The 25499-nt window shown below is 35.7% G+C and overlaps 1 protein-coding gene across 2 annotated transcripts in view; it reads right to left on the bottom strand.

Moving 5' to 3' along the window:
* Nucleotides 1-239: 239 nt before the first annotated feature.
* Nucleotides 240-25499, bottom strand: part of NSRP1 (nuclear speckle splicing regulatory protein 1) — a 60996-nt gene continuing 35736 nt past the window's right edge. For both annotated transcript variants that reach the window (XM_049637963.1, XM_049637964.1), the window contains exons 3-7: nt 14695-14751; nt 5821-5949; nt 4732-4939; nt 3664-3772; nt 240-1811 (exon numbers count right to left, since the gene is read on the bottom strand). In XM_049637963.1, coding sequence (XP_049493920.1) covers nt 758-1811; nt 3664-3772; nt 4732-4939; nt 5821-5949; nt 14695-14751 — 1557 coding nt within the window. In that variant the 3' untranslated portion in view covers nt 240-757. The remainder of the gene's footprint in view (nt 1812-3663; nt 3773-4731; nt 4940-5820; nt 5950-14694; nt 14752-25499) is intronic.

Here is a 25499-nt window from a genome sequence, read left to right as displayed (position 1 = left end):
ACAACTTTGGCTCAGGTCATGGGTTTGTGGGTTTGAGTCCCATGTCTGGCTCTGTGCTGACCACTCAGAGCCTGGAGGCTGCTTCAGATTCTGTGTCTCCCTCTCTCTCTGCTCCTCCCCAGCTCGCACTCTGTCTCTGTCTCTCTCCAAAAAAATAAATAAATAAACATTAAAAAAAAAAATTAAAAAAAAAAGGAATCGTGGCATAAATGACATTACTTTTAAAATATGAGACTGAATTAAATGTACAAACGTATCACTATTTTTATTTGCATTTAAGCCAAATATTCTGTGAGCTAGAAAGTCAGACAATGTATGATCTATATTTTATATATTAACATAAATATCAAAACAAAGTATAGCAATATTCTGTTACTCAAATCCACAAATCCACATATTTTTTATCTAGAATACACTATTTATAAAACTAACAGCTCCTGCAACAAAGCCAACATTATTAGGAGAGTTGTTTGAGGAGTTATTTTTTAATGGTTAGAGTGCAGACAATTTTCCTCATTAAGAACCTGTACAGGGATTTACCACCAACCAAGAATGTGGTAATGATAATAAAATACATATCAATTTAAACATTCAAGACAAAAGGACTTATTTTTACTTAAGCCAATAATGAATTTTGAAAATATATTAAAAAATACCCTCCCAACCACTGTTAACACACTCGTTTATGCTTTCACACAGCATATTTCAGGAGTTTTCATTTTCTGTGCCTCCACAGGTCTTTCTACTGGGGCAGTTATCAATCATCTTCTTTCTCAATATATGTCTTTGCATTAACCCGTGCCATCTGCCTGGCCAGGTACCTATCTCTAGCCGACATTACAGTTTCTTCATTATTTCGCTTTGCAAACTTGTTCCCCACCTCATGTGGTCCCTCTTGTTCTTTGCCCATCTCTTGGTATTCCTCTGTGAGTCTATGTTTTGCTCCTACTGATGTTTCAGAACTAGAGGGTTTCTCTGGGTTTCTTTCTTTGTCCATGTTTCTCATTTTATTGGATTTTTCCTGGTCAAGAAACCTATCCTTTGCCCTAGAATTTGGGCTACTTTCTTTTTTCTCTCGGTTTCTTTCTGAAGACTGAATACTTATTTCTCGTTGTTCTCTATGTCTGTACTTATCACTGTTTTCATATCTTTCTTTCCTTGCTTTCACATGCTCTTCTTTGCTTTTCTCTTCCTTCTCTCCTCCTTTCTCACTGTATCGATCATGATTATTTCGTTGTCTCTCTCTTTCTTGTTCTCTTGGGGAATATTTCTCCCTGTCTTTCTCCCTTTTCCAATCTCTGTCATTTCTTTCTCTTTGGTCTCTTCCCCTCAGTTTATCTTCTTGTTCATGCCTCTTCCAGTGGGAATCTCTATGGCTGGCTTCTCGGTGCCTATGGGAATCCTTCTTTTCTTTTCGGTAATCACGGTCATTGTAATAGTTCTCATGATCCCTGGATTGTCTCTCTTGGTGCTGATCTTCCCTTTTCTCATGAACTCTTGACTTGGACCTTTTTGTGTGGCATTTGGTACCATGCTCTCTTTCTTCACTAGAAGACCGTGAGTGGATTTGATTCCTCTGATGTTTAGAGTCACTCTTGGAGGTCTCTGTGACCCTCTCCCTTCTTGCGTTTGCTTTTTTATTTTCTTCCATTTCATCATCCTCACTGCTATTAGCATCAAAGTCGCTATCTGCATCTGGGTTTTCCTCTACTTGCACAACAGTTTGGAGAATGCATTTCTCATGTGGTATTCTGTTCTCTGAACTTACTTCATCAGAATAACCCCTTGATTTCTCTTCCTTTATTCCAGACCTTAAAAAAAGTAACATTTAAAAAATGCCACATTATCAATTGTAGTAAGCACATGAAATGTTCATATAATTTTTCTCAATACTTAAATTTAACTACTAAATGTGAAAAAGTGCTATTTACCTTATGAATATTGTAAACTAGTGTTTTCTAACCATTCAGGATATTTTCAGAAAAAGGTAGAAGTGAAATAGAGAAAATTAGATTGCTGTATTGGACCGTTAGAACCTTCAGACAGGAGTCTGTACAAGGTTTTTGTTTTTGTTAAGCATGCCAATAATTGGCAAAAGTAAGATATATTCTGTATCTAAGTACTATTTTCATAATATGAAGTTCAAGTTACAGCTCTTTGTTGGATTTTTCTCTTTTTAAAAAATTTAATAATAGTCCTGGGAATAGATGAAGATAATTTTTTTTATAGCAAAATGCTGGCAAAATCTAATTCTTAAGTATCACTAAATAATTTGTCTTATGATTAAAAAGGCATGAGCACCCCTCCCTTGGCACCTATCACAACAAAATGGGAATATATGAATCTGCTCGATTACAATCAATAACACTAAAAATTGTTCATATCACCTACATTTTCCCAGCTGATAAATGTGGTTAATTTGTCTACATTACTCACACATTCATTCTTACTAATCACTTAATAATTATACTAATAAAACAACAGTGGTTCTTTGGGAATTGGCAGCAGAACTATCTTCTAAAGGATTAACAGTTAGGAATTCTATTATTAGACTCTGAGAAAAGTACAATATTAAATGACATTATGGAGTTTCATGGCTGGCCTCACAACTGTTCCAGATGAAACTCTAACAGAAATTCTAATTCTCCATTCAAAATCTCTCTTCAAATATACTTTCTTAGACTCATAATTTTCATCAATTTTGTAATCAAACCTAGCAGTTGGCAGCAAAGGAGGTAGGGGTGGAAGTATAAATCTAATTCCTTCTCTTCCCTTTACTTCCACTCTCCTGCCTCTCTCCTTTTCCCAGCAACACAGACACAGATCCTCTAATCTGAATGTCTCTGTTCCAAAAACCATTTACTCAGATACAAGGTTAGGACAAATTCTCCCTTTTACCTTCAGCTATATACTTATGAGAGTCGTTTAACCATTCCTACAATACTTTATAATTTTATTTTAAAAACCCTCCAATACTTTCTTTTTATACCGGTGCTAATGGAAATATGTACAGAAATAGTAATGTCCATATTTGTGCCATCTGTGGTAGCCACTAGCCATATGTGGCAACTGTATTTGAAATGTGGCTATTATAACCAAAATTTTATTTTTTATTTATAATACATATATTTTTAATGTTTTATTTCTTTTTTTAAGAGTGAGAGTGCAAGCGGGGAAGGGCCAAAGAGGACAGAGGATCTGAAGCAGGCTCCACGCTGAAAGCTGATAGCAGTGAGACACATGTAAGGCTCAAACTCATGAACGCGAGCCAAGGTCAGACACTAACTGACTGAGCCACCAAAGTGCCCCTAGATTTTATTTAAATAGCCATATGTGACTACTAGCTACATATTAGAGAGTGCATTTCTAGCCCTAAATATGTGAATCTTACATTTTCTGGAGGCCATGTCCTATTTATGAAAATAAACTACTTCTTATGAACATACATGTAGGAATCCTGAAGAATAGAAATAATCTTGAACTAAATCTGTAAGTTTTTAATTAAGAAAGTGTAAATCCTTTGCAATTCAATCAGGTCAGGTTTGGCTGACAACACAACATGCAATGCTGTAATCTTCTATCTTTCAGAGGGTTAAAATAATCCTACAACCACAGATCATGAACAGAATTTTTCTTCTAAATATTCCATATGCCATGTCTCACCTGGCTTCACGAAAGCTGCATGTAGGTACTTCCTCTTCACCAACTGCTTGATTTAATAGGTGTCTATAAAATCCACTGAGATCTTTCTGCTTGGTTACATCCAAACGGGCTGAGAGGGAAAGCAAACATGAGAGGAATATATTCAACAAGGCACAACACAGTTCTGTTTTACAGGTGTAGAGTATGTAACATACAGTATATAAACTGTAGATCCAGAGTTGGCAAACTATAGCCTGTAGACCAAATGTGGCCTACTGTTTTCGTAAATATATTTTTATTGGAATGTAGCCTTGTTCATTTGTTTATTGTTTAAGGCTGCTTTTGCATTAAAAGGCAGAACTGAGGAGCTCCAACAGAGATCATATGGTACACAAAACCTAAAATATTTACTTATCTGGTCCTTCACAGAAAATCTGCCAACTGATACTCTAGATGAACACTTAATACATCCTTAGAACATTAGACTTGATTTTCTTTTATTTAAAGTTGATGAGCATTTGTCAATTAAGCTATTTATATGTATACATTTTACTTAGACCTTGAGAAATGACCATGAGTAGAAAGTACTGAAGTAAAGCACTAAGACATTCTTTGGCTCCTGCACATCTTTTTCTTTTTTGAATTAATGTTATGCTTTTTCTAAATGCCCACACAGTTAATGTTCCTTGAGTGGTATTACTCTAGTTTTCTAAAGCCAGAAAATATAACTAGGATTTAAATCTCAGTTTATATTGCTTCTGACCAAGATTATGGTGTTATGATTTGTAATAAAAGTTCTTACATTTAGAATTTTTCTATGGCAATGACTCGTAATGGTCATAGTTTTAAACAACAAAATGAGATATATGAAAAGTCCAGTAGAAATAAGTTACTGAGAGTAAAACTGTGTTTTTACTCATAATCTCTTCAACGTTTTATAATACTACAAAACATCATATCTTATACCTTAAATCTATATACGTAAATTAGGACCACCACATTATAACCTAGAAGTTCACGGACAGAGCAAATGGCTAAACCAATTTGCTGCTTCGGTTTCCTTCTACCCTTTTCCCTCCTCTATTTCACCTTCAAGTGCAGCAGCCCTTTTTTCTCTTTCTTCCTCTTCAGCTCTCTCTTGCAGTTTTTTCTTATACGCAGATGTCACAAATGCCTCCTTATCATCAAACTCTCCCTTCTCCATCTCTCGTTCTCTCTGTATTTTCTTTTCCATTCTCTTTTCCTGTTCCTTTTTTCTGATCTCAACTGCTTTTAGTAAGTTGTGAATATACTTGGGCTAGGAGGAAAAATAAGATTATTTAGGGAAGAATCAAAAATAAAAATTAAGAATATTGTTTTTATCATTAATTTATTAAGATAAAAATGGCTAGTCCAAATAGGCGGGACTGTCATCCTCTCAAAATTCAATATAAATTTACTAGCAAGAGTGAAACTAAAATTCTTTACAATAAAAATTTAAGTGTAAAACAAATTATTCAAACTGCTATTTTACTTTTTTTTTTATTTCAAATTAATTTTTCCACTGTGTTTTCACCCTTTTCACAGGTATTGTCTCAATACTTCAAGTAAGTGATTCAGAAGGTTCCTACTACTTTTTCCATTAGGTGAAATATGCTTATTTAAAAGAATAGCTTTAATTTTATACTACCACCCTACCTGCACATACTATAAGATGCAAAGATGTCTGTTTGTGCTTATGAAAGACAAAAAGTGATACAAAATGTGAATGTATTTCAAGCTCCCACTCTCAAGTATTTTTTTCAAACTAAAAATATGATCACATGTGCAGATGATTCTGTTACCAGCTAGAATGCAATAAAAAAATGAGTGAATGATAAAACACAAAAATATGAACAGGAACAGGAGTTACTAGTACAGAGACTTTCTAAGAAAAAAATTTCCAAAATGTGTGAAGGTTTTAAAGCAAAAAACACAACTTGTTGTTTTTATTGTTAGATAATTTATTCACTCCTGTTAGGATACTTTTAGTAGGGTTTCCTGGGTTCTAAATCAAACCTATATTATCTGCAACTAGGGGCTCTTCTTCACATTTCAAATACCTAAAAGCTTTTTCTCAGATCATCCTCATGCTAAAATAAGATTAAGATATAAAATACAAGTCAAGGTCAAAGAAATTTATACTTTTCAGCTACAAACCTTTCGGTCTTTTCCCAAAAGCAATTTGGGATTATTTTCCTCCCTTTTTTTCTGCATTTCATCATAAATACTGTCATATTCATATACAGTGGAATCTTCTGCAAGGGCCTTCTGGATTTCTAGTTTGGTCTAAAACAAACAAACACATTTAAAAAATGAGCCAGTTAATACATACCAAAGAAAGTCTTAAGTAATTTTTCTCAGAGAGGATCATGAATCATATATAGATCATAAAAATTCTATCAATCACATTTTAGACTGAAAATATAAACATCAGTCTGAAGCCAGGCTGCTTGGGTTTGAATCCCAGGCTCTATACTTAGCTACTCTGGGAAAGTATGTGTAATCTTTTTGTGCCTCAGTTTTCATCAAAAAAATTGAGGATAATAATTGTATCTACCTTCCAAGTTGTTGTATTATCTATTTTATATAATTCATTCATATAGGACTTTTAAAAACAAACAACAAACAAACCTCAAACCAAGAGGTTTTGGCTTGACAACAGATACCTATCAAATATTGCATTTAATGATAACATTTAATAGCTTTTTCAATGAAATAGGGAGTAAAATAATGTTGCTATCATCAGTTCTGTGCACCTGAGGTTCAGATAAAAGAACAGAAAGAAAAAGAAAAAAATGTTGTCGAGCTATTAAAAATATGCCATTTCTGGTGGCTCAGGTCACGATCTCACAGTTTGAGTTTAAGCCCCATGTCAGGCTCTGTAATGACAGTGCAGAGCCTAGTTGGGATTCTCTCTCTCTCTCAGTCCTTCCCCTGCTTGAGCACGTGCTCTCTCTCAAAATAAATAAACATTTAAAAATAAATAAATAAATAAAATATCCCATTTCTAAGAGCATTTTACCTTAGATTTAGTAAATATAATTAAGTTAGTATTCTTTACAATAAAAGTTTTGTATTAAAGCAGAACACAAGAGCTCTTTCTCACAAAGAGACATAAAAAAAATTAAAAAAAAAAAAAAGAAAAAAGTGGTTCTGGACAGCTAGGGTTGAAAATGAAAGTAGTTTTGAGATTTATGCTTTAAGTAAGAAAAGATAACACAAAAATGTCAAAAGAACACAAGGGGCACCGGACTCAGTTGGTTAAGCATCTGTCTTTTGATGTTGGCTCAGGTCATGATCTCACGGTTCATGGGATAGAGCCCTGCAATAGGCTCTGTGCCAACAGTGCTGAGCCTGCTTGGGATTCTCTTTCTCTCTCTCTCTCTCTGCCCCTACACTGCTTACACACTCTCTCTTTCAAAATAAATAAATGAACGTGAAAAAAAATTTTTTTTAATATTTTAATTTATTTTTGAAGGAGAGAGAGAGAGACAGACCATGAGCAGGGGAGGAGCAGAGAGAGAAGGAGACACAGAATCTGAAGCAGGCTCCAGGCTCTGAGCTGTCAGCACAGAGCCCAATGCGGGGCTCGAACCCATGAACTGTGAGATCATGACCTAAGCCAAAGTCGGATGCTTAACCGACTTGAGCCACCCAGGTGCCCCCCTCAAAATTTTAAAGAACACCAGAACACTAGACGCCTACATTATGTTGGAGAAGTCATCACATTCTCTGGAACTAATTCTCTCATTGATATGGTGAAGAAGTTGAACTCTAAAATTCTAACTCAAAGCACCTCAGCATTTATGTTTAAAAAACAATCAGTCTTTTATGTGTGCATTAAACCATCTTGAGGATGCTGAGTTACATTTCCACTATGAAACTAAGATAGTACCTTAATATTACTAAATACATAATTCTGTGCCCATTCCCCAGGGTGGCAGTAAACATAGTGGCTAAAAGCATGGGCTCTGCAATTTCAATGCCTGGGTTTGAACTAACTATGAGACCTCATAAAAGTCACATATATCTTTTTGCCTTCATGTCCATCAACTACAAAATGGAGATTATAAGAGCATTTATCTCATAGGATTATTTTAAGAATTAAAGAGAATTCTCAAGAAGTGGTTGCCATAATGTCTGGCACATTAAAAAGTGCTTAACAAATTTATCGTTATGCAGAATTCCAGTTGGACAAGGAACAAACAGATGACAAACGTTAAAGGAAATGTGAAGGAGAAGAGACTTCTACTACTCCTACTACTAGAGACTTCTCTTCTACTAGGCTTGCCTCATCCCTGAACACAGCTAGATAAATATCAAATCATTTTGAACACCCAAGAGATGAATCTGAGGACTAAGAGAAAATGCACTAGACATGAAAAAATTGCCACAATGTTGAAGTTAGGAGCTGCGGAGAGTTGATTTGGGGGACAGAAGAGCTGTGGGTGCTGTGATGGGGAGGGAGTCCTGAATGCAGAGAGAGATCAAAACATATCTACGATCCAGCTTCTTTTTTTCTTTTTTTTGTCCTTGACAATATGACAACACAGAGGAATTCACCCCAAAAGAAGGAACAGGAAGAAATAACAGCCAGGGATTCAATCAATACAGATACAAGTAAGATGTCTGAACTAGAATTTAAAACAATAATTATAAGGATACTAGCTGGGCTTGAAAAAGCATAGAAGACACTAGAGAATCCCTTACTGCAGAGACAAAAGAACTAAAAACTGGTGAGGCTGAAATTAAAAATGCTATAACCAAGATGCAAACCTGAATGGATGCCATGACAATGAGGATGGATGAAGCAGAGGAACGAATCAGTGACATAAAAGATAAAATTATGGAATATAATGAAGTTGAAGAGGGAAAGAAAGGTATTGGATCACAAATGTTGACTTAGGGAACTCAAGGACTCCTTAAAGCTTAATAAGATTCCTATCATAGGAGTCCCAGAAGATAAAGAAAGAGAAAAAGGGGCAGGTTTATTTGAGCAAATTAGAGCTGAAAATTTCCCTAACCCGGCAAAGGAAACAGACATAGAAATTCAAAAAGCAAAAAGAACTCCCATTAAATTCAACAAAAGCCAACCATCACTAAGGCATATCATAGTCAAATTCACAAAATACACAGACAAGTGAAGAATCCTAAAAGCAACAAGGGCAAAAAAGTTCTTAACCTATGAGGGAAGACAGATAAGTTTCATAGCAGATCTGTCCACAGAAGCTCGGTAGGCCAGAAGGCAGTGGCATGATATATTTAATGTGCTGAATGGGAAAAATATGTAGCCAAGAATACTTTATCCAAGGAGGGTGCCATTCAGAATAGAATGAGACATAAACAGGTTCCCAGACAAACAAAAACTCATGGAGTCCATGACCACAAAAACAGCCCTGCAAGAAAATATTAAAGGTTGGGACTCCTTGAGGGGGGAAAAAGCAATAAAGACTAGAAAAGAACACAGAACATCACATACTGGGTCATGAATCAGGCCTAAACAAGCACAAAAAGACTGAGATCATACCATGTATATTTTCAGACCACAACACTATTGAACTTGAAGTCAACCACAAGAAAAATGTGGAAAAACCACAAATACATGGAGGTTAAAGAACATTCTACTAATGAATGAATGCGGGGCGGGGGGGAGGAGGAGCAGATGGTGGGGGGTCTGGATGGCTCAGTCTGTTGAGTGTCTGACTTCAGCTCAGGTCATGATCTCATAGCTCATGAGTTCGAGCCCCATATCAGGCTCTGTGCAGATAGCTCAGAGCCTGGAGCCTGCTTCGGATTCTGTGTCTCCCTCTCTCTCTGCCCCTCCCCCACTCATGCTCTGTCTCTCTCTCTCTCTCAAAAATAAACAAACATTTAAAAAATTAAAAAAAAAAAAAAAAGAATGAATGGGTTAACCAGGAAATTAAAGAAGAAATTAAAAAGTACATGCAAGCAAATGAAAATGAAAACATGATAGTCCAAAACCTTTGGAATACAACAAAGGCAATCCTAAGAGGGAAGTATATTGCAACACAGGCCTATCTCAAGAAGCAAGAAAAGTCTTAAATACATAACCTAACTTCACACCTAAAGGAACTAGAAAAGGAACAGCAAATAAAGCCTAAAGCCAGCAGAAGAAGGGAAATAATAAAGATTAGAGCAGAAATAAATGAAACAAAAATAAAACAGGAGAACAGATCAACAAAGCTAAGAACTGGTTCTTTGGAGAATAAAATTGATAAACCTCTAGCCAGACTTAATAAAAAGAAAAGAGAAAGGAACCATATAGATAAAATCACAAATGAAAGAGGGAGAGATCACAACCAACTCCGCAGAAATACCATAGATTTTAAGAATATACCATGAAAAATATGTCAACAAACTGGGCAATCTGGAGAACTGGAGAAGCTCCTAGAAACATATAAACTACCAGAATTGAAACAAGAAATAGAAAATTTGAATAGACCCATAACTAGCAAAGAAGTGGAATCAGTAATCAGAAATCTCCCAACTAAAGTCCAGGGCCAGATGGCTTCCCAGGGGAATTCTAGCAAACATTTAAAGAGTTAATACCTATTCTTCTCAAACTGTTCCAAAAATGTAACAATGAAAAGAAACTTCCAAACTCATTCTACAAGGCCAGCATTACCTTGACTCCAAAATCAGACAAAGACCCCACTAAAAAGACGAATTACAGGCCAATATTTCTGATGAACATGGATGTAAAAGTTCTTAATAAGATACTAGCAAATCGAATCCATCAGTATTTGCAAATCAATGTGATACATTAATAAAAGGATAGGAACTATATGATCCTGTCAATAGATGCAGAAAAAGCACTCACTCTTGATAAAAACCCTCAAGAAAGTAGGCATAGATGGAACATATGCAAACATCATAAAAGCCATATACAAAAGACCCACAGTTACCCCATCTTCAATGGGGAAAAACTGAGAGCTTTTCCCCTATGATCAGAACAAGACAGGGATGTCCACTCTCACCATTACTATTTAAGAGTACTGGAAGTCTTAGCCTTGGCAACCAGACAACAAAAAGAAATAAAAGGCATCCAAACAGGCAAGGAAGAAGTCAAAGTTTCACTATTCGCAGATGACATGATACTCTATGTAGAAAACCTGAAAGACTCCAACAAAAAAATTGCTAGAACTAATATGTGAATTCAGCAACGTTGCAGGATATAAAATCAATGAACAGAATTCAGTTGCATTTCTATATACCAATAATGAAGCAGCATAAAGAGATATCAAGGAATTGGTCCCTTCTATAATTGCACCAAAACCAATAAGGAATATTTTGGAATACACGTAACCAGAGAAGTAAAAGATCTCTACTCTGGAACCATAGAACACTTGTAAAAGAAATTGAAGATGACACAAAGAAATGGAAAAACATTCCATGCTCATGGACTGAAAAAACAAACACTGTTAAAATGTCTATACTACCCAATGCAATCTACACATTTAATACAATCCCTATCAAAATACTACCAGCATTTTTCACAGAACTAGAACAAACAATCCTAAAATTTGTATGGAACCACAAAAGACCCTGAATAGCCAAAGCAATCCTGAAAAAGAAAAGCAAAGCTGGAGGTATCATAATTCTGGACTTCAAGCTACATTACAAAGCTATAGTCATCAAGGCAGTACACACAACACAAACACAAAAACAAACACATAGATCAATGAAAATAAGACCCAGAAATGGATCCACAACTATATGGTCAACTAATTTTTTCATAAAGCAGGGAAGACTATCCAATGGAAAGAGGTCTCCTCAATAAATGGTGCTGTGAAAACTGGATGGTGACTGGCAGAAGAATGAAACTGGACCACTTCTTACACCATACACAAAAATAAATTCAAATGGATGAAAGACCTAAATGTGAGACAGGAAACCATCAAAATCCTACAGGAGAACACAGGCAGCAACCTCTTTCACCTCAGCCAGAGCAACTTCTTACTAGAAGTTGCCAAAGGCAAGGGAAACAAAATAAAAAATGAACTACTGAGACTTCATCAAAATAAAAAGCTTCTGCACAGTGAAGGAAAACAATCAACAAAACTTAAAAGGCAACCTGAAGAATGGAAGACATATCTAATAAAAGGTTAGTATTCAAAGTCTATAAAGAACTTATCAAACTCAACACTTAAAAAACAAATAATCCATTTAAGAAATGGGCAGAAGACACGAATAGACATTTTTCCAAAGATATCCAAATGGTTGACACATGAAAAGATGCTCAACATCACTCATCATCAGAGAAATACAAATCAAAAACCACAATGAGATACCACCTCACACCTATGAGAATGGCTAAATTAACAACACAGGAAACAATAAGAGTTGGTGAGGATGCAGAGTAAGGGTTCATCTTGCACTGCTGGTAGGAATGCAAACTGGTGCAGCCACTCTGGAACACAGTATGGAGGTTCCTTAAAAAGTTAAAAATAGAACTACTCTGTGACCCAGCAATTGTACTACTAGGTATTTACCCAAAGGATACAAAACTACACATTTGAAGGGGTACGTGCACCCCAATGTCCATAGCATTATCAACAGCCAAATTATGGAAAGAGCCCAAATGTCTATCGACTGATGAATGGATAAACATGTGGTATATACATATACAATGGAGTATTACTCAGCCATCAAAAGGAATGAAATCTTGCCATTTGCAATGATGTGGATGGAACTAAAGTGTATTATCCTAAGCGAAATAAGTCACTCAGAGTACCATGATTTCACTCATATGTGGAATTTAAGAAAAAACAAAAACAAAAAACAGATGAACACATGGAAGGGGGAAAAACAAAAGAAAGGGAAACATATCATAACAGACTCTATGATACAGAACTGAGGGTTGATGGAGGATGATAGGTGGGGGAATGGGCTTGGGTGATGGGTATTAAGGAAAGAGCTAATCATTTTGAGCACTGGGTGTTATATGTAAGTGATGAGTCACTGAAGTCTACTCCTGAAAATAACTTTACACTATATTAACTGGAATTTAAATAAAAATTTAAGATAAATATATAAATTTTGTTGCAACAATATATAGCTAAAGAACTGTCACAGAGGGGCACTTGGGTATCTTAGTTGGTTGAGCATCCAACTTTGGTTCAGTCATGATCTCACACGTTGTGAGTTCAAGCCCCACGTCAGGCTCTGTGCTAACAGCTCAGAGCCTGTAGCCTGCTTCAGATTCTGTGTCCCCCCACCCACCCCCGTTCCTCTCCCACTCGCACTCTCTCTCTCAAAAATAAACACTAAAAAAACAAACAAACAAAAAACCGTTACAGTTTCTCACCTATATAACCATATATAAATAGCTATTAATTCACTAAAAGATTTACTTACTAGTACTGAACTACTAAAAATTTTACAGGGATAATAAACAATGGTATAAAATGGTTGCTAATATTATACATACAAGAGCTGATATTTGATGTATGCAGGTTGAAACTGCTAAAATAACCAACAAATATTGACTAGAGGGTGTTATGTTTTCTCCTGTATTGATATGGAACAAATACATTAAAACAAAATTTTTTTTTAACATTTATTCATTTTTGAGAGACAGAGTACGGGGGCGGAGGGGCAGAGAGAGAGAGAGAGAGAGAGAGAGACAGAATCTGAAGCAGGCTCCAGGCTATGAGCTGTCAGCACAGAGCCTGTCACAGGGCTTGAACTCACAGACTGAGAGACCACGACCTGAGCTGAAGTAGGACGTTTAAATGACCGAGCCACCCAGGCACCCCTAGAACAAATACATTTAGATGAGTACTTGTCATTCAAGGAGATTTATTCAATTTTGATTCAAATGTTACTACTGACATTGCAAAATATGAGAAATTGTCAAGTGGATGGAGCAAATTGAACCCTATTCCTTACAATTTAACAGTTCCACATGTACGTTATAATGAATACTCCATGACTAAACTATAACAATGGATTAAAAAAAAAATATATATATATATACATAAATCAATAATATAACCCCCAATGTACTACACATGTAGAATAAAAACAATTTTTTTTTGAGAGAGAGCACAGGAATGGGGGAAAGAGGCAGAGGAAGAGAGAGAAAGGGAGAATATCTTAAGCAGCAGGCTCCATGCTCAGTGCAGAGCCGAATGAAGGGCTTGATCCCACAACCCTGGGATCATGACATGAGCCGAAATCAGTCAGACACTTAACTGACTGAACCACCTTGGCGCACCTGAAGTTTCAGATTTCTTAATCAGGACCACAGGCAAGTTTGTGAGAATTTTAAAAATATAATGTATGTATTAAAAAAAAGTCCTTGTAAATACTATAGAATGCCATATAAATATAAGGCTCTAGGCAAGTCTATCGAAAATTACTAGATATTCCCCATTCTTAGAGAATTTCAGATTATAAACTCATGAAATTACTTCAGGGTGAAAAGACTTCTTTTAAGCAAGTAAGTTCATTAATAAGAATTATTAAACCACATAATCCACTATAAGACTACTGAGTCATCTGAAAGCAGAAATGGGTTTAATCTACAACACAGCAATGAAGAGCTAATTCTTCACTGTGCTTTGCCTTTAAAATTTATCACAAAAACCTGAAATCTATTATGAATCAAGAAACATCCTAAACATTTTCAGAAAACAAGGGTCAAGATAAAAATTTTTTTAAACATTTACTTATTTTTGAGAGAGAGAGAGAGAGAGAGAGAGAGAGAGACAGAGCACGACGAGCAGAGGAGGGGCAGAGAGAGGGAGACACAATCCGAAGCAGGCTCCAGGCTCTGAGCTGTCAGTGCAGAACCCTGACGTGGGGCTCAAACTCACGAACGTGAGATCATGACCTGAGCTGAAGTTGGATGCTTAACCGACTGAGCCACCCAGGTGCCCCTACATAAAATTATTTCTTTATATATATTCAGTCTCAAGACCTAGATAACCAGAACTTATACTTAAAAAAAAAAAACATGAGCTGAAATACTTCACCAAACACATTTAATTCACCCAGTCACCTTACCTGTTTCATTGCTTGCTTCTTAGCAGCTTCCCTCTGAAGGCTTTCACTCACGGAGGTCTATAAAACATAAAAAATACTGTCATTGTTTAAAACTAATTTAAAATTTCGTTTCTAGTATTCTGGTTGGCAGCCAGTTCCTTACCTATAGTTAAAAACAGAAAAAATTATGAAAAAATATTATGAACTAAATTAACATTTTCAAGGTCTTTTACCTAAACCTTAGGAAACAAATGAATTATAAATTATGAGAACAGGCTGTAACATGTAAGAGAAAATAGAGTGGTACAGGAAAAAATGAGGTAACATGGCTTTTTATTCCCAACTTCACCACTAAGGCATTCAATCTCTAACAGATTTCAATTTATTTTGCCTGTACATGTGAGTGTGTGTGTGAGTGTGCATGCATTGGGTAGGGGAACACTGGTCCCTTGCAACACGAAAGTGGTATGATTCCCAGCAACAAAAAGCACATTCTTTTAATATTCACCATTGAATAATAGTATCAAGTTCTTGGCATATGTTAAGGCTTAGGGGCTGCCAGAACTATCTGTGGCTATAATCATTCAATAAATATGTACTGAAAAGCCTACATATCAGACACTGTTCTAGCTTCTGCAGATAGCAAGGAAAACAAGAACAGTCTCTATCTCTGAGAGATAAATGGTTTGAAAGGGAAGAAAAAGTGACTAAAGAGATAATTAGAACATAGATGTGATAAGCTATAAAGTGACTTAAAAAAAAGCCTGTGGGAGCACAGAATCAAGAAAGCCTTCCTAAAAGAGATAGGACATTAAACCTGAACCAAAAAAGAATTTAAGAGAAGGCAAGAGGTATTTAGTAATCAAATGGGCAAAAGCAAACATTTACAGCTAAGAAAGGAAATATAATTAAAATACTTAAAAAATGTTTTCTTAAAAGGATAAGGCTTTGTAAATATACTAACCAACTTTGAAATGTACACTTTAAAAGTGTGAGTTTTATGGTATGTGAATTTTATATTAAAATAAGGCTGGGTGGCTCAGTCAGTTAAGCGTCCAACTTCGGCTCAGGTCATGATCTCATGAGTTCGTGAGTTCGAGCCCCACATTGGGCTCTGTGCTGACAGCTCGGAGCCTGGAGCCTGTTTTGGATTCTGTGTCTCCTTCTCTCTATGCCCCTCCCCCACTCGTGCTCTGTCTCTCTCTCTCTCTCTCAAAAATAAATAAATGTAAAAAAAAAAAAAATTAAAAAAAAAATAAGGCTACTGATTGAGTTTCTCTCTTAATGAAAAGTGTAACCCCCAGCCTCAGGACTATACTTCTCTAGCATATTGACATTTGCTGCTTTCAGCTGTGTAGTATCAGTTGGTGCCTCCTTTGTTTACCATGGCAACAAACAGAACAAAATAAATAAACCTAATTCTAGTTCCCTAGAGCCATGGAGATAAATAAAGTTAATACACAAATGCCATACAAGTAATAGAACACACACTTATTAAAAGAATTGTACAGGCAAAGAACTAAGGACATTTTAGGTGACAGTGAATTGACTACAACTAGAGAAAAAGATATCAATAACAAAAACAATAGTAGCTAACATTTACCGAGCCAGGTGCCATGCTAGGTGGATTACTTGTGTATTACATGTATTATTAATTTAATACAAATTTGTTATGTGATACAACACATTTTTACTCATTAGAATACCAATGTTAAATATTAAAATGTTAAATGTACTACTAATAAGCATAACTCATAAATTCTTTCCAATCTATTTTTAATGTCTCAGTCTTTCTAAGTGTAAATTAAATGTTTCTTGATCATTGACTTAGTAATGTCTTTAGGATTGACTAGAAGATTAAGTGTCCAAATGCAATCAACTTCTTTGATTGCTTTTATTATATTATTTTTTCTTATCTCTCCTCCAGCCGGTCACAACTCATCTGCTGTCGCTTTCAGTGTGGTTGCTTCAACCTAAACTACTTAAGTTAGAAAAATAAAACACAGAGCCAGTACTTTTTAGACTCATGTAATATAGAACAAGGAGACTGGGAAGGGCCTTTCTAATGTAAAGTATATATACTCTGAGACATAACAAGAGGTTTTGTTCCCATGTTTCTAGCTGTTCTGAAGGATGATTTCTGTCTGACTTTTGAAAAACATCAGATGTTCTTACTTAAAGGGTGTTAACAGAATGGAAGGAGTACAGTATTTTATACATTCTATTCACAGACTTATAACCCTGGAATTCCAACAGCATCATCAGTGGAATAAAGAGGCAGCTCTGAACCTAAGCTGAGAAAGTCAGGGAAGAGTACCTCCTTTTGAAGCTCCTTCGATTTTCAGTTTAATTTTTTTTTTTAAGTTTATTTATTTTGAGAGAGAGCAAACACACGTGCGCACACGAGGGGAAGGGCAGAGAGAGAGGCGGAGAAAGAATCCCAAGCAGGCTCTGCACTGCTGAACACAAACCACTCACAAACCATGAAATCATGACTTGAGCCAAAATCAAGAGTTGGAGGCTTAAGTGACTGAGCCACCCAGGAGCCCGATTCTCAGTTTTCTAACTAAACGAACTCTGACAGTGACTATTAAAGGTAATAACTAAAATGTTAACAACTGAGGGCCTCTGACTGGCTCAGTGAGTAAAGCACATGACTCTTGATCTTGGGGTCATGAGTTTGAGCCCCATGTTGGGGGTACAGTTTATTTAAAAAAAAAAAAAAGCCAATAATTTGTTTAAACACATACACACAAAAAGTTAAAAATAAAGAGTGCAGTAGAACTTTTAGTTGTTTCTATAATTGTGACCTCACATAAAAATCAGTGAATGTATTGAACAATTTTAAATCAATATATAAAAAATCAATAAATGTATTAATGATCATTTAAAATTTTCTGTATAACAAACATAAGAAATTCAAGTCTAGATCCATCCTGGAGATAAAAAACCAGCCAAATTAAAAGCAGGATCAATAACATTTTGTATTTTAAAGGTCAAGTTTTTCTAAGTCTTTAGAGATATCCTTGAATTAAAATATGAATGTTAAGACTCAGCTTTTAATTCACGGCTCTTTCTCAACTTATGACAAGGTATGTCCTAATAATCCCATCATAAATTGAAAATATTTTAAGTTGAAATGCATTTAATACACATGACCTATCCAACATCATGGCTTAGGCCAGTCTACCTTAAACATGTTCAGAACACTCACATTAGCCTACAGTTGGGCAAAATGATCTAACACAAAGCCTACTTTATAAAAGTGCTGAATATCTCACATAATTTACTGAATACTGTACTGAAAGTCAGTAACAGAATGGTTGTTTGGGTACAGGATAATTTTAAGTGTATGGGTTGTTTACTCTTGTGATCACATGGCTGACTGTGAGCTGTGGTTCGTGGCCAGAGCCCAGCATCATGACAAGAGTACTGCATATCATTAGCCCCGGATAAGCTCAAAATTTGACATACAATTTCTATTGAATGCATATCACTTCTGTATCATTATAAAGCTGAAAAATCCTACATCAAACTATCCTAAGTCAGGGACTGTCTATGGTTTCTATAAAAAGAAAGGAGCAGCGCCTGGCTAGCTCAGTTGGTAGAGCACTCAACTCTTGAGCTTGGGATTGTGAGTCCAAGCCCCACTCTGGGCATAGAGCTTATTTAATTAAAAAAAAGAAAAGAAAAGAAAAGAAAAAGGAAGGATAAGTGAGAGAAGATTAAAAAGACAAAAACAAGTCCTCCTGCATAAATCAAGGAAGGCTTCATCTTAATGAACTCAGTAATAGATTTCATGTATATGCCTTATGAATTAAAAAAACTTAGATATATAATAATCACCAAAATATCAGCCTCTAACTTCAGAGTTCCTATATTGTATGGTATAAAAAGGAAGTACAGAATAATGGTTACAAGTGTAGGCTTGGGACTCTGACCGAGTTCAAACTGTTCTTTCCCTTACTAGCTGTGTTATTTCAGGTATGTTACTCATCTATATAATAGTACCTACCTCAAAGGTCCTTTAATCCTCACAAGAATTAAATGAAAATAAAATATAAAAAGTGCTTAGCAAGTTTCTGGCTCAAAGAAGTACTCAATAAGGGGTAGCCATCATTATTACCATTATTATTACTATGCTCATGTTTAAGAACATGAGACTGAAGAAATGTTTATATTTAAACAAATTAAGTTATGGGAAAACAGTTACAGTTAAACCAATGTGCTCACCAGAAAAGCATGTAAACTCTGTCTCATCTTATATTTATTGCTATGCTTAATAAAACACAAGATTGTTATTTAATTAGAACTCTAAATACATATAGTATGATTCAATTTACATCTACTAAAATAGAAAAATCTATTCTGTAGAATATTTAAAAGGCTGTACATGTGTTTTGTGTTAAGATGCCTTAAGGTTTTATATCCAGTATACCAATCAACAGGAAAATGGAGGATGTATACATTCAAGTCCATTGCTAGCCATGGGATCTATGGCATAGCTAAGGAATGGGTTTTTTTAGAACTGATAGTGGCTTTATTAGGAACTACTTATAAATGAAAATATACCTCTCCAAGCATGAGTAGATCAGAAAGAACCCTTCTTTGAGGGAGTCCTCTACTGTGCTGCTATAGTAATAACTGGATAGTGGGACTTGATCTGGGATATCTGCCTTTAATAATTGCTCTGGTTTAGGGTGGAGTTCTCGTTGAAGTATATTTTCTAAAACTTTGTTTTTCATTAATTGTAAATTCACAGGTAGCTGCAAAAAAATGTACAGGAAGGTCGTTTGCCCAGCTTCCTCCAATAGTAACATCTTAAATAACTATAGTACAATATCAATACCAGGAAACAGACATTGGTACAAACCACAGAGCTTATTCATATTTTACCAGTTATACGTGTATATATTCGTGACAGTATGTGTATAGTTCTATGCTATTGTATGAAATGTATAGCTTCATGTGACTACCACCACAACCAAGATATTTAACTGTACCATCACCACAATATTCCTTTTGTGCTACCCCTATACAGCCATACTCACCTCTTTTCCCCACCCCTAATCCCTGGCACCACTAAGCTGTTCCCTATCCCTATATGTTACTTCATGAATGTTAAATAAATGGAATCATTTTGAACCTGGCTTTTTTCACTCAGCATTATTTTAAAGGAATATATATTGCTTAGTATAGATATCACAAAACACTTTAGTTCTTGCCTCAAAATATTCTAGCCTACAACTGGCCTAAGGAAAAATAGCTGTTAAATAAAATGATTAAAGCTGAATGTGACCAAACCACACAATACAATCACTGATTGATTAGTTTCAAAATTAGCAGGCAGGCAATTATTCTAATTGTATGTCTGAACACCAATTAGTTTATAAAATGAGAGTATTCCTTAATAGTGTCTCCTAATAAAACCACAATTACCATTAGTTTTAAATGTAGGAAGATAAAAATTACTGCCTGTAAGGGCTTTTATCTTAAAGAAAAAATAACTCAAGTTATAAATTGGCTCAAATGTAAACACTCCAACTGGTCCTAAAAGTGTAAAAACTGCCACTGTACCACAATCTTTCAAAATAGGTTTTATACCAAAAATCTCAGAGAAATAACTTTTCAGAAAACCTGAAGTAATAGTTCCTTGCAAATGTTTCACTTAATTCGACAAACATGTTTTGAGAGCCTACTAGGTATATAGCACTGAAAGTGAGAGAGGAGCCATATTTGGTTAACACCTTAGTTTTATATGTCTAATCTAAGAGTTGGTAGGTTCCTATTAACTTTAATTCCAAGTAAGAAATTAAGAAATGAACATGAAGACAAATGAGATAAAATGCCAGGTCCATTTTATATATACTAGTAATATATAACAATATATTCTTTCTACACACACACACACACACACACACACACACAGAGTAAAAATGTGATTATCAAGTACAGGCACCATAAACTGAAGAATTAAGAAAAACACTGCAACTGGATATTCTTAGTCTTTAGTACTTCATTGTTCTGTGTAGATAATAAAAATTATTTAATCAATCTAATGTTTGTCTCAGTAAGCTGCAGACAGATATGATCTAATTAGAAGGGAGATGGGTTTTTTTTTTTTTTTTTAATGTTTATTTTTTAGTGAGAGAGAGAGTGTGTGTGTGATCAGGGAAGGGGCAGAGAGAGAGACACAGAATCTGAAACAGGCTCTAGGCTCCAAGCTGTCAGCACAGAGCCTGATGCAAGGCTCAAACTCACGGACTGTGAGATCATGACCTGAGCTGAAGTTGGATGCTTAACCAACTGAGCCACACAGGCACCCCATACAAAAGGGAGATGGTTTTAAACACCTTCACAATCAGTTCAGATAAATGCAAAAGAAACCGTATGTCTGTGCCTTTCTTAGATCACTACACATGTTTAGATGGTTTGTCTCCTGGGCTGTGAGAACTACCAGAAGAGAAATAGCTTTATACTATAGTTTAATGACACTGAGAAAGAAATAAGATACTGGACCCATTAATTTATATTATTGAATTACCTTTCTTCAGTCACAAAATTTTTAAAAATTAAAAATTCAGAAAAGTGTTCTGAATTTTTCTTTTTTGGGGGGAGAAATCAATCTATTTTTCCATAAGTAATAAATCACAATTAAAAAATCACATATGGACTTCTTTATGAAATAAGAGGTTTACCTATCCACTTATCCAAAATAGTTCTCAGCTAAAGAAAAAACAGTTCAAGAATCAATCCTTCTTTTTTTAAACACATTTTTTTTTAAATCTTCATTTATTTTTGATAGAGAGCATGTGAGCAGGGAGGAGCAGAGAGAGAGGGAGACACAGAATGTGAAGCAGGCTCCAGGCTCTGAGCTGTCAGCACAGAGTGCGAAGTGGGGCTGGAACTCCCGAACTGCGCGATCGTGACCTGAGCCAAAGTTGGATGCCCAACTGACTGAGCCACCCAGGTGCCCCAAGAATCAATCCTTCAAGTGGCTTATCGCTACAATTGAAAATCGTGCTCTGAAAACTTAGAAATGAAAACTTCCTGTTCTTCATTTTTTAAACTATGTTTTCTTTTTTTAACATTTATTTATTAGTGAGAGACAGAGACAGAGCATGAGTGGGGGAGGGGCAGAGATAGAGGGAGACACAGAATCTCAAGCAGGCTCCAGGCTCTGGGCTGTCAGCACAGAGCCCACTGTGGGGCTCGAACTCACAAATTGCAAGATCATGCCCTGAGCCGAAGTCAGATGCTTAACCAACTGAGCCACCCAGGTGCCCCATTTGTTTTTTAAACTTGAGATCATTTAATAAAGGGCCTACGGGGCGCCTGGGTGGCGCAGTCGGTTGAGCGTCCGACTTCAGCCAGGTCACGATCTTGCGGTCCGTGAGTTCGAGCCCCGCGTCGGGCTCTGGGCTGATGGCTCGGAGCCTGGAGCCTGCTTCCGATTCTGTGTCTCCCTCTCTCTCTGCCCCTCCTCCGTTCATGCTCTGTCTCTCTCTGTCCCAAAAATAAAATAAAAAAAAAAAATAAAAAAAAAAATAAAGGGCCTACAACTCTGCAATCTCTATTATGAGCTTTATTTGTCCACATTCATATAACTCTTTTGTAAGTACAAAAGCCTATTTAAGAGATGTAAAAAATAGACAAAATTTTTATTACATAAGCTCTGACAGAAAACATGGATATGGCTATCAACAGAAAATTTATAAAAGAGAAAATATGAATGACCATTAGCTATATGAAAAAAGTTCAATCTTATCAATAACTAAGGAGATAAAAATGAAAACATTAACTTTTATCATCAAATTAATAAGAGATTTTAAACATTTTATCATCCAATGTTGGCAAAAGCAAATATATACTCCCACATTGTGAAAATGTGAAATAGTTCCCAATTTGGCAAAATCTATTAAAAGCCTGAAAAAATATCTATTTCTTTTGACCCAGTAATTCCATTTTCAGAAGTTCATTCTATGGATAAAAAGAAAAAAAACAAAAGATGTACAAAAAGATTTAGGTGCTAGGATATTCACTGTATTATATAATGGGGTATCTACTCACACTTGTGAAAACCTTGATGCAACCTAACTTTCAACATCAGAAGATCAGTTAAGTTGTATATCCTTCAACAGCTCTGCAGACACTTAAAGATTTGGTTTCAACAACATTTAATGGTATGCGCAAACTTTAATGCTTTACCCGTATCGGTCCACGTTCACTACTCAAGAAGCTCTGCTCTAATAATCATCCCCTCTCATACTATGGCCACACTGTTTCTTGTGTCTTTTACCTTGATTAAAACCTTCTCATGAAGTCCAACAATCCCCACATCCTCATTCCCTTTGATGAACTTTAAATTCCTTGATTGAAACCAGCTTTTCCCTAATAATCCCCTTTCTTCTGAGGCTGTTCATGGCTCACATTCTTCAAATTAGGAAAACACTGTGTCATACGCTACGGGTAAAACCCCTACTCCTTTGAACTTCATGCCATATGACTGTTACCTTTATCCTTTTCTTCTCTCGATTTGTGAACTTTTATTACTTACTATCTCTGACATCTTGATTTCAGTTTTCCTCTCTACTCTACATCATGCCATCCTCCATACAACACCCTGACCTGACCTTGTTTTCCTCAGCTCCAGTAATGATGGTTTCGTTTCCTCTCTACTTAGTCACCCTATCATGGTCACTCTTGTCATTATCTGCGACTGCTGAAGCTCTGATTTGAAACTGTAAATCTGGAAAACCAACCCAACAACAACCACTATTCTTCGACCAAATTTCACTGAATATAAGATGTACATTATTTCACATTGTTACATCTCTGAAATTGGGATACACCTTGTAATCAGTGGCATCATCTAATTGCTACTGACCAAAAGGTATTCTTAATATACTTGGTATTGCCTACATATGTGTGAATATTAAAAGTGTCAGCATCAAAACCTTCAGAATGAGTACCATCAAGTGTTGGTGATGTAGCATTTCTTAAAATTATGCAATTAGGTAGAGATAATTTACTTTGGACTCCCACTTGGGATTATTATTTAACAGGCCTTCTTCACCATCTCCAAACACCCTCTTTATGACCACTAAGTCAGAAAGAGTGATAAATCTGGAAAAATAGTCATCAAGGAGTCTGAGTGAAAAAGTAAGTTCAAAAAAGACTCATGATGACTCACTCACATTCATTCCATGGAAAATCTGAACAAAATGACAATTCACTACCATTAAGAAAAAAACAAAAAACCCTAGATCTGAAGAAGTTTTAGAGATTCCTTAACCAATTATTTTAATTCACATTTTGCTTTTTATATAAGAGTAAGCGAAGATAAAGATTTACATCTGATTAAGACTAAAAGAACTCTTTCAATATTATATTGCATACTAAATATATAGTTAGAACTCTAACTCATAAGGAAGACTATCATAGTTTAATTGGTAGTGTTTTCTTAATGATACATAAAAGTGCAACTTACAATGTTTCAGATTTCAATAAAATAGATAGCTCTCTTGCTCATTTATTTCCACTGTATCTTTTCTTTGATCTTATGCATGCCCTTAATTCCTTGATTTTTCTATTTTCTTTTTTTTTTTAAGTTTATTTATTTATTTTGAGAGAGTGAGAGAGCCATGGAAGGGTCAGAGAGAGGGAGAGAGAATCCCAAGCAAAATCCACACTGTCAGCACAGAGCCTGATGCAGGGCTCAAACTCATGAACGATGAGATTATGACCTAAGCCGAAACCAAGAGTCAGATACTTAACCAACTGAGCCACCCAGATGCCCCTTCTTTGTTTTTGAAGTTTACTCTTGCCAATAATCTTAACTCCCTTGCAACACTGCCCATCTTCTGCACCTACTTGATAATCACAAATCTTGAATGCATGCAACCATCTGCTGTCTACAGTAAGGCAACCAAGCATTCCTAGAAAATATAATTTCTTAGCTTCCAATTGTAACTGAGCCCTCATGCTATTTACCACTTCTCCTTTTTCACTTATCAAGTCTCTCTTCTTTCTCTACCAACTATATTCAGGTCTCTTCTCTTTTTAAACCTCCTATACTCTGTCAACTTTCCCTATACATGACAACACTACCTTTAAAAATTAAGAAAAATCATTATGTGCAAAAAATAACACATCTGTGAATTTATTACCCAGCCTAAGAAATGGAACATTATCAGTGAAGTCATTATATATCCTTTCCTAATCTCATTTCCCACCCTTTCCACCCTAAATTTTTATATCATCTCCTTGCTTTTTGTTAGTTTTGCTAGATATGTATTTAAGGAGATCAGGACAAGGCCACCCCAAAATATACTGCTTTGGCATATTGATTATTTTGAGTTGAAGACACTTGAAAAACAGCCAATGCAAGGACACTATGACCTTCCTTTTTCTTCCTAAAAGCAGGAGATAAAATTCCCATGTGAAAGGTGCCTTCTCTGTACTAGGAAGAAGAAGCACACTTATCACCCAAGATGGGGAGTCAAGGTCAAGAGACATCTACATAAACATATCTTGTTAAAATAACTATCTTCCTTTAGTCTACCCACTTATTTTGGTTACTTTCCTACAACTTCTACTTTGTTCAACCTAGTATATAAGCACTTAGGCCTAATCACTTCTTTGGGTCTTCATTTTTCTTGTGAACTTTGCTTTTCTCCTGTTAATCTGTCTTGTGTCCAGAGACTCTATGATAGTAGAGTAATAGTTTACCTCCCTTTCAGCATATCTCTAAATGATGCTGATTTTGCATGATCGAACTTTTATACATTCTCCTGCTGATGAACATTTGGGTTATTTCCCACCCC

This window comes from Panthera uncia, chromosome E1 (assembly GCF_023721935.1).
Source record: "Panthera uncia isolate 11264 chromosome E1, Puncia_PCG_1.0, whole genome shotgun sequence".
Taxonomy (NCBI): domain Eukaryota; kingdom Metazoa; phylum Chordata; class Mammalia; order Carnivora; family Felidae; genus Panthera; species Panthera uncia.
The sequence above is the reverse complement of the archived record's forward strand: the minus strand, read 5'-3'. Positions and strand labels throughout refer to the sequence as shown.